The sequence below is a fragment of the Pyxicephalus adspersus genome, chromosome 2, assembly GCF_032062135.1.
Source record: "Pyxicephalus adspersus chromosome 2, UCB_Pads_2.0, whole genome shotgun sequence".
In the NCBI taxonomy this organism is placed as follows: domain Eukaryota; kingdom Metazoa; phylum Chordata; class Amphibia; order Anura; family Pyxicephalidae; genus Pyxicephalus; species Pyxicephalus adspersus.
This window is the reverse complement of record NC_092859.1, coordinates 104,237,660-104,255,699: the sequence shown is the minus strand read 5'-3', so window position 1 is coordinate 104,255,699 and position 18,040 is coordinate 104,237,660. Positions and strand designations below refer to the sequence as shown.

The following is an 18,040-nucleotide window of genomic DNA, read 5'->3' as shown; positions in this document are numbered from 1 at the left end:
ATATTATCTACTAGAACCCCTGTTCGGACATATTTCTGTAAGTTACAGGTCTACAATTTAAAAAAAAAAATTTCATGGAAAACAGTGGATCACTTTTGGTACAGAAATCTAGACCTCAGTGTAACGCTCAGGTGGTTAAAGGAAAAACTTTCTGACTTCCCAGTTATGTTTAGAGTATGGTGATTCCAGCACAATATATATCACCTACCACTGTTCTATAAATATTGCTATACTTTATAATATAAATATCTAAAATGACCTGGATTCCTGCATTCCAAACTTATAGCTTATTTTTTATAGATTTTACCTTAGCCTTTAGTTGTCTCTCAAGTTGGCATCGGCGTTCCTCACGCACCAAGCGCCTCCATTCTTGCTCTGTTTCATCGCTAGGTGGCATCCCCTGTTCCATCCTTGCATAACATGTCTCCACAAACTTCTCCTTATCCCTCACTTCTTGCTGCAGCTTTATACAGTTGGCTTGCTGCATAGATAACTCTGCAATACGGGACATCATTTTGCGAGTTGTGTCTTTGATCTTGTTTTGCAGCTCATTCATCTAACAATATAAGGATGAAAAGTGCATGAGACGGCATAGAAACATTACAAGATTATACTTGGACCAGAGCATATATATCTCTATATAAATTGTGAGTTAAAATCTGTATCATCACAGACCTTTTTAGCACCAGCTAGGGTGTCTTCTTTTCCATTTTCAGTTTTGATGCGTATCCGATCTGATAGCTTAGAGACCTGCTCGTACAGGAAGTCTTTTTCCAGCAACTGTTCCTCCTTTTCAGCCAGACGCAGTTCAAGCTGTATAGAACGCATATATGTATAAATCAGACAACTATTCCATCGATGAGCAATCATTAGGGAGCACATACAAAGGCCACACATATAAATGATGTAACTAAAATGTTCACTACAGAATTACTATTGATGAATAAGATATGATAAGGTATGTAGTGTGTTAGGGTCAGGTCCATGGAGGTGCATACATTGTAACAGCTTGGATTAGGTTTGAGCAGACAAGGTCTATGTAAACCTTAACGTAGAACTCATACTTGCTACCTTTCATACCGTCATAAGCTAATGAAATTGTTTTATCATATGTGATAAATTCACACAAATACCTGGAAAAGAGGAAATTAAATACACCCACCACTATACGTAAGGACTGGTGAGCTGCAATATCTTTCATTATTGTTCCTAGGTTTGCAAACCTGGATGGATTTCTTGAAAGTCAATGTTTTCAATCCCAGACCAGATCCATTCCAGGTTTGCTGGATCACCCAGCTTTACTGATGGAAGTATATCCTCTCCAGCCTTGGAGAGCTTTAATAAATCAGGTCCTCAGTGTGCTTCCACAGAACAAGATTTTCAAAATGTTCCTACTGGTTCCATTAAATTTGTTTCAGGTGACTCTCCTGAGTTAAAATGAATGTTTTAGAGGGTTTCTTGTTACAGCGAGGTAAATACCGTATTTTTCGGACTATAAGACGCACTTTTTCTTCCCCAAAACTGGGGGGGAAAATTTTTTTTCTAGGTTTTTCTCCTTTAAAATTGGGTGCGTCTTATAGGCCGGAGCGTCTTATAGTCCGAAAAATACGGTAAGTATTTGTTTCCCTGCTGATTTTGTACGTTTGCCCTCTGACTAGTCTATAATTGTAATGATAGGTTTATTGTAGGTGTGAGAGAGAGAATAACGACAAAAGAACCCCCAAAAATCCAGTGCTCAATAGTCAGAGCTTAATGTGCATTGTAATAAGTGAAATAAGTATTTAATCCCCTATAAACCAGCAAGATTTCAAGCTCCCAGGTGTCTTCCCTGTATGCAGGTAATGAGCTGGGATTAGGAGCACCCTCAGTAGGGGAGTGCTCCATGCAGGGTCTCCCCTCGTGGAGTTGCAATGATCATGAGAATAGTGACGAAGCAGCCCAGAACTACAAGGGGGGAACTTGTCACTGATCTCAGGGCAGCTGGGACCATAGTCACCAAGAAAACAATTGGTAACACACTGCGCTGCGAAGGCCTGAAATGTTGCAGAGCCCGCAAGGTCCCCCGGCTCAAGATAGCACATTTACAGGCCCGTCTGTAGTTTGCCAATGAACATCTGAATGATCCAGAGGAGAATTTGGTGAAAGTGTTGTGATCAGATGAGACCAAAGTTGAGCTCCTTGGCATCAACTTAACTCGCCGTGTTTGAAAGAGGGGGAATGTTTCCCATGACCCCAAGAACACCATCCCCACCTTCAAACATGGGGCATTGCAAATGGGTGGTGGATGGGTATTCCAGGATGACTGACCAAAAACACACGGCCAAGGCAACAAAGGAGTGGCTCAAGAAGAAGCACATGAAGGGCCTGGAGTGGCCTAGCCAGTCTCAAGACTGGTTGATAGGGGATCAAATACTTATTTCACTCATTACAATGCACGTCAAGCTCTGGCTTTTGAGCACTGGGTTTTTGAGGGTACTTTTGTTGTTATTCTGTCTCTCAAACCTACAATAAACCTACCATTACAATTATAGACTGGTCATTTCTTTGTCAGATGGCAAACATACCAAATCAGCAGGGGATCAAATACTTCTATCCCTCACTGTATAAAGGTGGTCACTTATGGTCCCACTGGCCATAAATTAGGCATTCTCCTGAGTAGGGAGAGACTAATGCTGAGTTTTAGATGGGATGGGTGGCAGCTGTCATACTTTTAATAGTGTTTTCTCCTTTAATTTTCTCTGTGCAGCATGTTCATATTTTTGCTTTCAGCAATTTAGAGTAATACTTTAATGAACACACTACTATTCACTGCCTAAGGAAACATAAATTGGCTACTAGACTGTGTGCATTAGCCATCGGTCAACACAAAGATAGTATTTATTGTAAAATGAGGAGGGATGTATGCTACAGGGTTTAGTATTGTTTAAGTATATCTAAATGCAAGAACAAAAGCTTATTATGTTGCAGCCTACCAGTCTATAGATGTGTTTAGATGTCCTTTTTCCTTTATTTTCACCTGCCAGTAACACATTGTCCTAGGGTGACAATGCTCACAATACTGTACTGCATTTATAAAGGATCAGTATTATCACCTTAGGATTCACCTCTCCCTAGTTTACACGGAGGATAGATGATGACCGGTAACAATCAGTACAGGCAAAGTGTACAACAAGAAATCAACTCACAAAGTTTCTTAAAGATTACCAGGTATTGTTTGCATTTATCTAACAAATATAACAAAACATTTTCAGTGGTACATTTAACTTCTCAAAGGCTGGGTCTAGATGAACGATTTCAAAAACGCATATAAACGTTCCTACCACGTTTATATGCGTTTTTATGCACTTTTACGTTTATAAAAGCCCCCATTGTTTTCAATGGAAGCTTAAAAACGCTTGAAAAAGCCTCCATTGAGTTCAATGGAAGCGTTTTTATGTGTTTTCCCGCGTTTTTCTGCGTTTTCTCGTGTTTATCCAACGTTTTGATTTTTTAAACGTTGCAAGCAACGTTTAAGATAATGCTCAAAGACGTGCCTGAAGGAAATGTCCTGGTGTAAATTAGCCCATTGGAATGCATGGGGACTTCAAACATGGGCTTTAAAAGCCTCAGGTTAAACGCTGGGGAAACAGTCCGTGTAGACTAAGCCAAAAGGGTGCAAATATTAGAATTTTATTAGGTTTTAATACAAATATAATTTATATTTAAATTGCAAGGTTTTATTCAGATAAGTGTAACACAAATACATGGCCACTGCTCATGCTTTTACATTATCTGTAAATTGTTTTAGGGTAATTGTAACCAACTGCAATACAAGTTTTACAAACCATGTGCATTGAATGCAGACTAAATTACAACAAGATACTAAATACCAGCTTATTTTTAAATCGAATTTAATAAATTGAACTGTGATGCGTTTTATATTTATATATTCCATTTGCATGCTAAAATGATATGGCGCTTTTAATTGAGTGTTCTCATTTTACGTTCCAAGGTGGTGTCCTTTGTTTAATGAGCATCATTTATTGTGCATCTCTGAGAGAAAGTGAGAGAGAGAAAGATACAGAGAACCCAGCATGCCAGTTTACCAGTGAAGGACATAATCTGTATTAGCTGAAGGATTAATAAAAGAAACATGCAGCCTTTAAGTCACAGCTCTGTCATACATTGCTATCCCACACATAATCTCATACATTTTTTTTAGTTCTTTAACCTTACCTCCTCTGTTTTCTTTATAAGCTCTTGTTGTGATGGGTCTTTTCCTTCCAGTATTCGAATCCTGCTTGTTTTCTCTGGATCCTCCACCTGTTTTTCCAGATCATTTAATCTGTCGTTACACTGGGAAAGCTGCTCAAAAAGAACAAAAATAGTAATATATTTGTGTATTTAAAAATGCAGAGAATTAATTTGTACGTAAAGAAAGTATAAATTAAAACCTCAATTGCTATGTTTTACTTGGAAAACCATTGGTCTCTCCACAAATGTGGCTTTATGTGACTTCTTTTTAGGAAATGTCTGGGTCCCCAAGGGTTGTTTCAGCACAAAAACAATAGTAATATCCTTATCCCAGTTAGTGTTAGTTATCTAGAAATCTTAGATAGATATGAATTGGCTCTGTCATATCACACTGGTCATATTACCATTACATTAAGCTGTCAGACATGTTTGTATCACAATACCATTTCTGGACGGTCAATAGTTCAACCCTCTCATCCACATATCTGGAATAACTGCCGGCCAAACCCCAGCACCAGCCTTACTTTAAAGGAGTGTCAGTAAAAGCTCCTCAGAAACTTGCTGGTAAATGTTACTCTAGTATAAATGTCATATCTTTATGATAATTTACCTTTGGAAATTAAATAGGACTTATTTTTTTTTATCTGACATATAGCACAGCGCTGTACAAAGATGACTGGTGCGCTCACATGAGTCTCAGTCATATGAATAGCAAGTTTGGTTGAAATTTCTCCATGCGTTTTCAAGTGATGGTGGAACATACACACATACAAACAGTTTTATATATATAGATTTCTTTTTGACTGCATTCCACTAGTTCTTTTCAGTTAGACATTACAGTTTTCCAGTGCAAACTTCTATAAACTGCATACTGCCATTATATCTCTGTAAATTATCCCCCAAACCTCACTGATTATTGTGGGAGACTTAGCCTGAGATGTTTCCTTTAGAGGCTGAAATGGCAAGAAGCCTAATAAGTGTGGAATATTCAAGAGGAAGAACATGAAATACAAAATGGTTCTTGTACAGTGGTATTTTTTATCTATAGAGAGAATGTTCATTTACTGTTCTCTCTTTCATACTGAAATAAAAAGAGGGTTTAAAAAAGAATAGTGGAGGAAAATTTGTCACATGTACTTACAAACATTCTTTATTGGAACTGCTATTTTTGAGCAGTTCTAAAGGTAATCTACAGAGTTCATAAAGGCAGCAAGGAAACTAAAGATTAAATTGTCAAAAGTGTCAAAGGATTTTTTTTTATCTCAATATAGACAAAACACTTAGGTCTAATTGGAAATTTAATTTGAAAATTCTAAATCAGCTAAATGCTTGTTATCCAACATAAGATATTTTGATTTTTTAGGTCAGCATTTCTCACAGTTTGGTGAGACTTCTTATCATTTTCCACTATAGCTTGGGGTCAGGAAATTAGGGGAAATCTTCCCTAACAGGATACAGAAAGCAAAAATAAAAACTTGATAGGACTTTCAACTCTTAATACTTTATTTAATATGAATTGGCTGTGCAAATATCATTGCAGTTTACCTTTACAGCCTCTATCTTAGCTTTGCTCACTTTGTCCAAGCCTGACACTACATCTGGGATGTCAGATACAGTTAAGTCTGACTTTACTCTGCACCCACTCAGAAGATGGGAAATCGTGTGTGAGGTCAGGAAACCAAGAGGAGACCTCTGTAGGCCTTTGACACAGCATTTTCCATATTTATGCCAATGAGATTTAACAAAGAATGCCTAACACTGGTCCCACTGACCTGGATCTGAAGCAATACAAGATCTGATTCCAGATTCCTCTTATTAGGTAGCTCCTTCTTGACTTGTTCAATTTGCCTCTTCTTTTCTGTAGCCTTCATCTTTAGGAAGCGGATCTTTTCATCCAATTCCATTATGTCAACATCTCCATTTCGAAGTATCATTTCCTGAGCATTTATCTTTTCATGGAAGATGCAGACCTCTTCCTCTCGCTCGATTAACTGCACCCCCCTTATAGGACAGAAACAAATCATTTGACATTGAGATACATCATAGGCCTCATTTATCAATGCATAGCATTAGAAACTAGTGTGATCTCCCTATAGATACCAGTTTGATACAGACTTCCAGAATAGAATTATATATTCCCAGGACAGGTTTGGATTTGATTGACAGCTTTGTAAAAGGAAAATTATTAATTATAAAACAGATACTGTATATTCTCCAATAGATTGTAAGTCCTTCTCATGGTACTTTAAAATTATACTTGAAAAATATTCCGTATTGCACCTATACTTATTTTGTAAATAAATAGTATGAACAACTCATCAGAAAACATCAGTCATCAGTAGGCTTCTTACCAAATTAATGGTCATCATTTCAAAAACAGTATAACTTTCTGAATTTAGCATTAGGAAACTTCAGACTTATATTAAAAATAAAATCCACAACAAAAATGTGACATGAAGGCCACCATAGTTACCTTTCATTTCTGTTCTGCACTGATGTCTCATACTTTTTACGGAGATGAACCATATCCTCCTCTGCTTGGTTAATCATGTTTGTAAGCCTGCCAATCTCCATTTTCTTTTGTTCTCTGATTTCTTTCATTTCTTGAAGAACAAGAGTGATTCTGCTCTTATCTTTCCGAAGACTGTCTCGGATCATATGGTTATTGGTCTGCTTCAGCACAGCTTTTTGTAGTTGTCTGTGACAAAATGAAAGGATTTACCTTTAACATCTTTATTGCATTTATTATTAGTAATTCAAGTCAATCTATTATCAGAAAATGGCTTTCTAACAACTGAGCCAATGCTATAATGCAGAGGTAAGGTTGTAGAAAAGCTTGTACTGCATTTCTGTAGCATTTATGCCTTCATAAGATATTATCATTTTTTATCATTTTAGTATCATTTAAATATACACACAGATATTGTTTTTCTGTATTGATTCCTGACCTCTTCTCCCTATAACAGCATTACTCAAATAATGTCTCCATGTTCCCTCTCTTTAACATTGCTGTTCAATTAATACCTCTCCGTCTCTCTCTATAACAGAACTATCCAAATATTGCTTCCACCTCTCTTCTCTATGAACAGCTAAGTAATGTCTCTGAATCCCCAAAAAACAAAGCTGACCAAATGTCTCAAACTCTTCTCCTTTTAGTAGCACTATCCATAATAAAATGCAATATCAAAAACTAGCAGAGATAGACATAATCCTGCCCCTGTACAAAGCATTGGTCAGACCACATCTGGAATATGCAGTCCAGCTTTGGGCACCAGTTCACAAAAAGGACATTGTCAAATTGGAGAGAGAAGGGCAACTAAACTAATGAAAGGAATGAAGGAGCTCAGCTATGAGGAGAGATTCTCCCTTGAGAAGAGACGTTTAAGGAGGGGTATGATCACCCTGTATAAATATATATATGGTCCATATAGAGAACTCTCTTCCCCATTATTCACTTTGAGATAATTACAAGGAACAAGAGGGCACTCTTTGCGTCCTGAAGTAAAAGTTTAAGCTCCAGATAAGGAAGGGATTCTTCACTGTAAGGTCTGTGAAAACGTGGAATCGGCTCCCTCAGGAAGTAGTTTCAGCAACTACTATAGATTACTTTAAGGAAAAGCTGGATGTTTATCTAGAAGCAAAGAATATAACTGGGTATTAAGGATTTAAAGTAAAGATAACAATGAATGTTGATCCAGGGAACATCTGATTGCCTCATGGAATCAGGAAGGAATTTTTTTCCGGTTAAATCAAATTGTACCAGGGTTTTTTTTTTGCCTTCCTCTGGACCAACTATGTCTTATAGGGTTTTATTTCTGGGATATGTTTATTTCCCTTGTGGATGAACTTGATGGACTTATGTCTTTTTTCAACCTGACCTATTATGTAACTATGTAAAATAATAATTAATATGTCTCCTCCTGACAGTTCTACATGCTTTTGTCTTAGTACTTGGAGTCATATTCATGAAACATCAATGCTAAAATGACTTTATTGATTTTTCATGGCAATTTACAGCAGTTGATGGGTTCCGCACTATTGGACATTAATCATATTAGTACATAAGAGGCTTCCAATGAGGTAACACGTTAGGGACTGTTACTGTGCTGCCCATGTGATGGATAAAAGAAGTTTATAATAGTGACTGGAAAGTAGACTGCTGATCTGACATTTTTGAGTAAACTGTTCTACTTTTTTTATTATAGCTAACATGTAACAAGTATAAAGATTAGAAAAAGGAATCTGACACAGCCACAGAACAAGTATTTTTAGAAAAGGGTTAGCAGTTGTGTCCTCCTTATCTCTCTTATGCTTGAAATATTATCCTAGGTCTGCACAGGCACTAAATAAATTTTATTTGAAAAAAAATCGAGGATAGAATTTGAATAGTGATGTTATCGCTGCACTTATATTTTTAAAGTTACATTGTGTTTACTTTCAATGCTTGTCTTCCCCGCTCAATAAAGCTTTTCATATATGGCTTCTTTCACCCATTCTTCAACCATCTCCATAAATGTTTTATTCTATAATTTTACAGAGACCTTTCTTTGCTGGAGACATTGGTTCTCAGAATTTCCACCTCATTTCCATAGATCTTTAATTTCTCTCGAAGTTCTGCTGCCCTTTGAGTAGCCATCTGAATGAGACTGACACACTTGTTCCTTTCATTGCGGATAATGTCATACATCTTTGCAAACTCATTCAGTCTGTAAGACAGAAATATTTGAAATCACAGAAATGTATGTGAGATACTTTAGCTCAAATTGTTGTACCTGAACAAAACTAGAACTGTTATATGACTTTAGGGAACTCCCATTAAGTTTCTTTTACAAACTAGGTAAACTTGTGTTGAAATTGTATTCAGAATATTTATCCATCCAAGTTTAAAAAAAAAACAGCTTTCCTGTTTAAAACATAGGGTTTCTTAGCAGAAAGAAAGCAATAGAAGAAGCAACTGTTACCTAGCTAAAGTCTTTGGAGTATTAGAACAATGATAAACATGCTTATTACATTTTTCAAAAAAACTTGTTTTAGATCCATTGACATTATTACTAGGTAGGCAGTCATGATTGCAAGAAGATCCTGAAAAACATTGCAGTACACTGCCCCAGGATATATCTCAAAGTATTCAGCACAAATTCAGCCAGGGGGCTGGATAGTAGGAGGAGTTAAAGAAATAATTAATTGCTTTGATTGTATTTCAGAAGGGTGAGAGTTTGTAGGTAGAGTGAATTTGTACATGTGATGCTGAGCCTTCATGATCAAAATAATATAAATCCATTTAATGAAACAGATGAGCCAGGGACAGTCAGATTGGAGAAGAGAGGACTGGATCATGCTAGATGTTCTTCAGCCAATAGATGTGGTGGACCCTATCTTTCTGCAGCTTCTACTGCATGCTGTAAGAATCTCACATTGTGGGGGGAAATCAGACTCAGAGAGAAGACTGTACAACTGTGCAAGGCAGAAGTTAAGGTTGGCATTTAGATGGAACTACATTGAACATTTATTCAGATATTACATTTTGTCCAAAAGAATTGAACTACACCTGCGTCTGTGTACTTATCCACTTCAAAGTTTAATTTATGAGATATTCCATCTATGGAAAAACAATTGATAATCTTGTTGTTTTATTACTTTAGTCCCATGCCTAAAATACAAAAATGATCAAGATTGAGTCTCTGTTGTATCACAAAAATATTTACCAAATCCTTTAGTGGTTTTATGTTATGTAAGTAAAAAGTAAACCAAATGCAGAACATTGCGCAGTTTGCTTTAGATGGTTGTTATGGGCTCTTCAATTCTTTTTTGCATAATACAATAGGCTATGCTGTAAGCTGTCAAAAAGGTTTCTGGAACATTTTACCTTTTTTGAACTTCTTGGTTTTTCTTCCTATGTTCTCCAATAAGCAGATCCCGCCCCTTAATTTCTTGCACAACTTGTCGGTATCTTTGCTGTTAATTATACATACATTGGTTTGTTACTGAGAACATTACGATTATGATTTTTTGAATTTACATCGCCACTGATTAAAGCAAACCTAACTATGGACCATGCAACTATGAATTTGACCTGCTGCCTGTTTAGAATCATAATAGAATTAAAAGATTTACTTTTACTTTAAATAATTGCACATAAGCATTGCAGCAAGATTGCCACGTAAAACCAAAATTACAGATTTTTCATTAGTGTACAACATTTACAACATTAAATTACAACACACTTAACAAAAAAGGTTACTCATAAGCTAAAATAAAAGGAACTGCGAAGAAAAGGTTCTACAAATAATTTCAATAGAAAAGTATTTATACAGTGCTAACACTGCAAGTTTAATTTACTAAAATTTCCCAAAACCTGAAATATAATTGTGTCTTTTACAGCAAATGTTATGTAATGTTTTCTCGGAATCGCCAGTAACTGCTACAAATATTGTCAATGTGAACTAATAAAAATGTATTCTTTACATTTATGCATTACATTTTAGCATGCCTATTAAATATTCCAGGGTTGTATTGAATTTTAGGAAAAGGAAAACTATATTTATTTTAAAAAAAGTATTTACATTATACTTTGGAGGGACTATGGCATATATTTTTTTTTTTTTTTTTTAAATTAGACTTATTCCTTAAAAAGCAATAATGCTAAAATACTAGGTCACTGATTATCTCAGATTAGATGTCACAAAGAAGTTCAAATATGCCAAAAATGCTGCATGAAAAGGCCATAAACTAGTTTTGAGGCCAGCTGATATCTGGAAGTCAAGTTGTAAACAACCAAGACGGTAGATGTGGTTAGTAGCTTATGCAGCCATTGTAACTGTTTTCCTGTTGAAATTATTTGCCTTGACACATAGGAAGTGCACATAGAAAGTGATAAATACCTGCAGACATACTAATTTTCTATACTCATTCCACGCTTAAAATTTCAGTAAGAAGAATTCGTACTGATTGCCATAAGTTATCTACTTAACACTTGGAGCTATTTGTCAAATACTTTATTAAAGAGGACCAATGTTGTCCAAATTTTAGAATATTGCAGTAATGGAACAAGGATGATTACCTGAGCTCTTACGAAATCTCTTGACTTCTGCTCCCTCTCATCACCTTTGATTTGGGCCAAGCGTGTTAAGTTGACCAGCTCCTCCCGACATTCGGCTTGTTGCTTGACAAGCCGTTCTTCTTCAGAGATGCACTGTATTAGTGCATGTGTCTCCAACTCCGTAAGGGTTTGCTATAGCAGAAATCAGTTCTTGTTGGCATTAGTAAACTAATTTAGACAACTGAATACATAAATAGATATTTACAGACATATTTAAAACTACATTTTTGTAAAATGTATGAATTAAGCTTAACTAACTTTTAATAAAATACCTACATGTGTTTTAAATACTACTTTACTTTATATTAGTCTCTTGTAGTGGTCAGACAGTTCCTAACTGAGTTGATTTTGACTAGGTTTGGTGTTATTTTGGCCTTGGATCAGAATTTGAGTTACCTGAGCTCACATGCACAATGCAGTAGAAGAGGGCATGTAAAGTCTCCTTTCATCTCCTGTATTACAATATGCATTTAAGACCTCCTGTGTTGTATTGAAGGGGGGCTTTAAATCGGAGCACTTTTATAAAATTTATATCAGGCAGGGCAAAATTGCTGAAGAGACAGGTGATATCCCTTCTGCAATAAGCATTCTTACCTGCCTGATTGCTCCATAGAACTGTTGCCAGGGTACCTAACAATCCCAACTTCCCTTGTGCGGGAGTTACGTCATTGTGGCCCAGTTAAACAAGATGGCCAAAGATTCAATCTAGGAAGAGAGGAAGAAGATTAGGGCACCCTGCGGCAGAACAGGGACAGGCAAGTACAGTGGGGTTTAGTTCAGGTTAAGTTACGATTTATTGATAGATACACTTCACATTAAAACTATCTGGGGCAGAGGTATTGCCCAAAGGCCATCCAGAACTTAAAGGTTGACACAGAGATAAAAACTGCTTTTACATATTACCATTGTTGATCAAGTGACTCTTCCTGACACTCCTTCATCTTTCAACCACATAAAAAGCATGAAACAACACTCTCAAACATTCCTATTGTTTTATTAAAAAAATTATTATTTTAAACTAAAAAAAAAAAAATAAGGAAAACCAAGTAGGACAACCAGGTTCTATTGTACTAGGTTGCTGATAAGTGGAAATACTGATAAACCCTAACTATGAACTGCTTCTCCTTCACTAGACAATCACAGTCTGGAGCAGATACTTGACCAAGTTATACCACAGTAGCTGCAGTGTGTAAAAATGAGATCAATGACCTGGCATTGCTTTCTGGCAATAAGTAACTTTAATTGGTCTATTTATAAAGCAATGAATCTGACATTCACTGAAACATTTCCTGGTGGAGAGTCTCCCAGATCAATGTGCTTCAATGGCAGTGACTGACCCTTCACCAAGTTTAGGTTTATGTTTTACCACATTATATTTAGCTAGTTACCTACAGATTTGTTTTAGGCTTACATTACATAAATGTTTCTATTACATGACAAAAAACTGAAGTGATATACAGGATGCTGACCTGTTGTGTAAAATTTCTTTTTAATGTTTCAACCTCTTTGCGCAGTTCCTTCCTCTTTTCTACAAGTAAGCCATCATCTTTCGGGAAAATGTCTATCTGCACAGGAAAAATGAAGCTTTGTTAACATATCATAGTATTGATAAATAAAGAAGAAATGTTTTTCTGAACTTGTAAAATATGATTATAATATCTGCTTTTATAATAAGCTTACTATTTGATGCTTGTTGTGATGGTATCTTGATAATCAAAATGCAAGAAAAACTATTTTTAATGAATGCTTGATAGAAATTATTCTTATTTTATGACATTTTATCAACATATAATATTTAGTAATAACCTAAAAGACTGAGCCCATCCTAATAGACAATGGGAATTCTCCCTAAACTGATCTCTTTTAAGATGAGTTTGGAGAAAAACAAGCCACGATTTTTAGTACTAGATTCTGGGTTTAAATTCCATCAATGACACCATCTGCATTATTAAGTTGAGTCCTGTTTTCTCCCTTTTTGTAAGCTTTCCCAAAAGATACAGAAAGGTTAAGTGGTTTCCACCTAAAGTGATCCTTGTAGGTGTGTGTTCATATGATAAGACTGTAAGCTCATGAATTGTTGTAAATAGACTAAGGTTATGTACACGCGGTAGAAGATTCTCGTCCGATAATTACCCCAGGGCTGATATAAGACAACAATTTGGCATGTGTACAGGTTTGTTTGTATTTTTCCGTCCTGGGGGGTCCACGAGTAATCGTAACAAATAAAAGGGAGAGAGCGCAGTGGGGTGCCGACCATCGTTCTCCCCCTCCCCTCTCCATAAAGCAGAACGGTGCTGTATGTACAGCTCCCATTCGTGCATCGTTCAGTCTTTTGTCCTTGGAAAGGATCAATAAAGATCCTTTCCAACAACACTTATTGCAAGTGTCTATGCAGCCTGAGACCTCTAAAACAAAGAAACATTTGTAAATGATAAAAAACAAACAAACCTTTTCTCATATAGCCTTGAATTTAATGCTTAATAATTATTTGCCCCTGATGTTAGAATACCTTAGCACCAGTATCTTGGTGCTAGCACTTTTTGGCACAGATCTGGTAGTTTCTAAAGCTGCCTCTGGTGCAGAACAAAATATTATGTTTTTAAGGGGTCTGTTGGAGGTCGGATGTTAGATGTTGAGGGTTCAGAATAGAATTAGAGAAGCTTCAGGGTTTTTAAACTAAACTAGCTATCTTTGACTTAAGACTTTTATAGACTCACATGCAGTGAAAAATTACATACCCACACATTATCATTTACCTCTGTTTTGGCCTTTTCATATAAAGTCTGTGTGTGTGCTAGAGCATCATTTGCTGACTTGAACTGCAACTCCAGTTTCTTAATGTTTCTTAAATCCCTTTCTTTCTCTCTTTGTTTGCGGGTGAGTACATCGTGCTGGTTTTGCTTCTCTATCATAGCATGTCGTAAATTGAGTTCCAGTGCTGCTCTAAAATACAAACACTTTGAAAAGTCAACAAGATGTGTACACAAACAATTTCAGTAACCTTTATAGTGCTAGGCCAGTTGTTTAAAAGTACACTAATTTCATCTAAGCTGGCCATGTAGCATAATTTTAATGCCATTTAGGAAAAATTAGTTAAAGCGTACCTAAACTCAGAATTTCACTTTACATAAAAGGGCAGGCCTCTCTTTTTATTTAAAGTAAAAATTTAGTTTGTATTTTTTTTTAAGTGCAACGCCCTTTTTAAAAAAACAAATGGGTGCAGCACTGACCTCTAATTCTAGGCAATCAAGAATGAATGGGAGCGTAAAGCCTCCTGGGATACCTACATCACGCATCCCGGGAGGCTCTTGGCTTCTCCTTCCCAAAGCATCTCCGGCATGCGCAGAAGGAACCCTTTCATCAAAAGGGAAAAAATTGCCAAGGCAAGTATTTTCCTAATCTAGTCACCCGATATCGCGCCTGCACAATGCAAGATCAGGGGACCTAGAAAGAAGAATGCAGAAGAAGAGAGAAGGTGGCGGCGCCTGACTCTCCCTCTGCGCCGGGCCGAAGATGGATACCGGGACAACATGGAACCCAATGGAAGATACCATTGTATCAGTGTGATTTTATTGTTTTGGGTTAGTTTTGTTACTGTACAAAGGTAGTAATGGTCTGTATTTGTCAATGCTTTCCTTTCAGCTTGTTGCAACTAAGCAGGCTAATATCAGGGGGAAAATCTTTCAATAAACTTTTTTGCACTATATAAGCTTTACAGTAATTATATTACAGTGTAGGGAATGGCTACAAGAAAAAATCAATTTCAGATTGTCAGATTCTGCAGCACTTAAGACAGGTGCTTTCTCATTTTAGGTAAGGTCAGTACAAGTCATAACTGGTACTATATTTATTCAAGTAGCTCCTTTTTTACAAACAACATCCTGCTGGCCCTAAATTCTACTTAATTACTGTGAATTTCCGTTATAAAATAAGAAAGTTTTATCATACTGTGCTTTCTGGCACCAGAGTCTGTATGTGTGGACATTACAGTAGGGACCCTGGACATGTGAACAAAATCTATTACAAGTCCTTCCAGCACCTGCTGCTTCTTCTTTATTTCATGAGATTCCAAAATCCCTATCTTTACTAAAACGTAAGTCAAATATACAAAAGGAAAAAAGACAATGCATGAAAAGTAACCTTTCTCCCAGAGCAGCAGCTTCATTTTCCTTGGAATACTCCAGTAACTTTGTGAGATGGTTACATTCTTGCTCTTTGTTTTCCAGCAAAGTTCTCTTCCCCTCAAGTTCCTTCATCACTTCTTCCTTCTCTTCCAGCAGCTTTTTGGTTTTATTCTCTATCTGCTTCAGGCTGTGGTTTAACTCTCTACATTCCTCGTCTAATTTCATTTTTTTCTTCTCTGTTTCCCTGCAATAAATGTATTTAGTATTAGATTCATTGCCGTCGCTAAAGTAATTTAAAGACAAAACATTTTCCTGTAGCAACAAGACACTTGGGGATGACTGTGCACTTCATGACTTCCAGTATTCCTGGACAGGCTCAGTAAAATGTAACCTGCCTCCTATAAAAAGTGTGGCTAAGTATTATAGCAGGTGCCTGTTACAGAGATGTGCCTGTGCTTGCTTTACGTTGAAATGTAAAGCTATACAAAATGTCAGTGCTCCAATTTATTATAGCGTATGCTTTACCTCACAGCATTGGTTGGATATCCAGTGCTATGTATTGAAAAAATATTATTTGTACAAGGAGGATATAACATTGATGTGGAGTATAACATTCAGTATAGGAAGAATAGCATTTTCTGAATCGTAACAAATAATATAGAAAGAGCACTGAGCAGTAGAATCAAATATTGGCTTACCTGGAGGATTTGATTCTATGGTCTTCATTTATGAAAGTGTTTTTACTAACGCTATAAAAAGATTTGCAATACCTGTCCATGGAGATGTTCGTGACAGTTAGGACAGTTAGTTAGAACATTAGTGATTGCTTCTAGCCACAGTAGAAGTGAACCAGTGCCCTACTGTCAGGCCCATACCTTCCCCTATGTGCTTCCATGTCTGTCACCCTCATAGGCCCTGGTGAAGACTAACAGTTGCCTAAACTCTGCACCTGTACCTGTGCCATGCATTGGGCAGATCAGCATCCATAATTCATAGGTGGACCTTAATGATAGGGTAGATCTGCACAACATGATACCTACATAGAGTGCTGTTCATTCTATTGAGGGGGAAGAAGGAAGCATCAAACTTCATCCACCCCATAGCTCATTAGCTGTCTGTCATTTAGGCATTTAGTCATCAGATACCTATTTTGGAGCTCTATGCAGACTAAGCTAGATCATCAGAAATTATTGTTTGCCAATGTCTCCTATGAGGCAAAAATCTAATGTAGGTATAGCTGTAAACAATTAAAAAACATCTCTTAAAACTTTTTTTACATCTCCACTGTAATACTGTAGTGCATCTCTAGTTTCTGTAATTAAATATATCACCTTGCTTTGCACATACCAAGAGACTAATGTGCACAGATTGTTATGATATATGTACCCGTAGCTGTAAAATTTAGTCTCCCAACCTTGGCTGAAAAGTTTATTGCTAAATCCAACAATGTTGTAATTCCCCAGTTATATCACATGTGTTCAGAGCACACTTTACATAGTCAAGCCAAATTTCAGGCAAGTCTGGGAAAATTATCTGGAATCTCTCTTCCCTATACACCATGTCTTCCTATAAACGTTGGCTGCACATCTTTCTGCTCATTCCTTTTTAACTCTTTCACAATTTTATACAAGTGAACTGGCAATTTTCCTGAAATGCATACACTGTTTTGCGGTTTATCTTCTCCATATCTTTGGCAAGCTGTGAAGGGATTTGTTGGACTTGCACAAGTTCATCCTGGAAAAAAAACAGACATGAACATTACAGTTTGAGTGTAGGAACACAAAATATTCAGCTTTTACTTAAAGTAAACCTTGTATTAAAAAGTAAAAAAGAAGCAAAATGTACCTGCAAAGAGAAAAAGTTTATACTTGCCCCAATCCTGTAATCTTCATGGAAGGCACTGGAAAGCCACAGCACTACTGGGGCACTGGAACTTCAGTATACCATATTTGATGCATTTAGCACTGCTTGCTTTTGTCAGCCCCCCACTACCCCCAAACCCCACCAGGGCCACTTGGGTAACCCCCCCAACTATGAAAAACATATTTGAAAAATGATGCTGTTGCTATTGTGAGGCGCTGACTGAAAGGATTGTGGGTGGTGTACATGGTCACCTTTGGCTGGTACTGAGCCTCCATTCCTCAGTCAACATTTTGCCTGTTAGCTATACATCACTAATCATTAACTCGCTCTGTCTTCCTGGTATGTGGAAGTCCGCTGTTGAGCTAGGGTTCAGTTAGTTATAACTAGGGTTCAGTTAGTTATAAAGTTACTGAAAAGTTCAATTTAATAAGGCAAGAATCATTGTATAAAGTGCAGCAACACTAACAAATTTAAAATTCAGCTGTAATTCACTAAAATGTAATTGTTGTAACACTCTGTACCTCTTTGATCTTAAAAAATGTGAAATACATTTTAAAAATCAGCAATTTATTGAGTGTCTTTGAAAACAATAAAAGATGAATATAACTGGCAATGCCTAATTCCCATCAATTAACAACTAAGTAAGTCATGCAAGGTTATATAACCTTTTAGATTGATATACGTATAAATAATACAAAGCACACAGTGTATCTTTTTCATT

The 18,040-nt window shown here is 36.6% G+C and overlaps 1 protein-coding gene across 1 annotated transcript in view; it reads right to left on the bottom strand.

Moving 5' to 3' along the window:
* The window catches only part of CCDC146 (coiled-coil domain containing 146), a 49,577-nt gene that overhangs the window by 4,579 nt on the left and 26,958 nt on the right, over nucleotides 1-18,040 (bottom strand). Inside the window, exons 6-17 of the mRNA XM_072401726.1 lie at nucleotides 17,117-17,190; nucleotides 15,473-15,700; nucleotides 14,089-14,275; nucleotides 12,802-12,897; nucleotides 11,294-11,464; nucleotides 10,100-10,188; nucleotides 8,775-8,939; nucleotides 6,707-6,931; nucleotides 6,006-6,234; nucleotides 4,216-4,344; nucleotides 676-813; nucleotides 308-556 (exon numbers count right to left, since the gene is read on the bottom strand). Of these exons, the coding sequence (XP_072257827.1) occupies nucleotides 308-556; nucleotides 676-813; nucleotides 4,216-4,344; nucleotides 6,006-6,234; nucleotides 6,707-6,931; nucleotides 8,775-8,939; nucleotides 10,100-10,188; nucleotides 11,294-11,464; nucleotides 12,802-12,897; nucleotides 14,089-14,275; nucleotides 15,473-15,700; nucleotides 17,117-17,190 (1,980 nt within the window). The remainder of the gene's footprint in view (nucleotides 1-307; nucleotides 557-675; nucleotides 814-4,215; nucleotides 4,345-6,005; nucleotides 6,235-6,706; nucleotides 6,932-8,774; nucleotides 8,940-10,099; nucleotides 10,189-11,293; nucleotides 11,465-12,801; nucleotides 12,898-14,088; nucleotides 14,276-15,472; nucleotides 15,701-17,116; nucleotides 17,191-18,040) is intronic.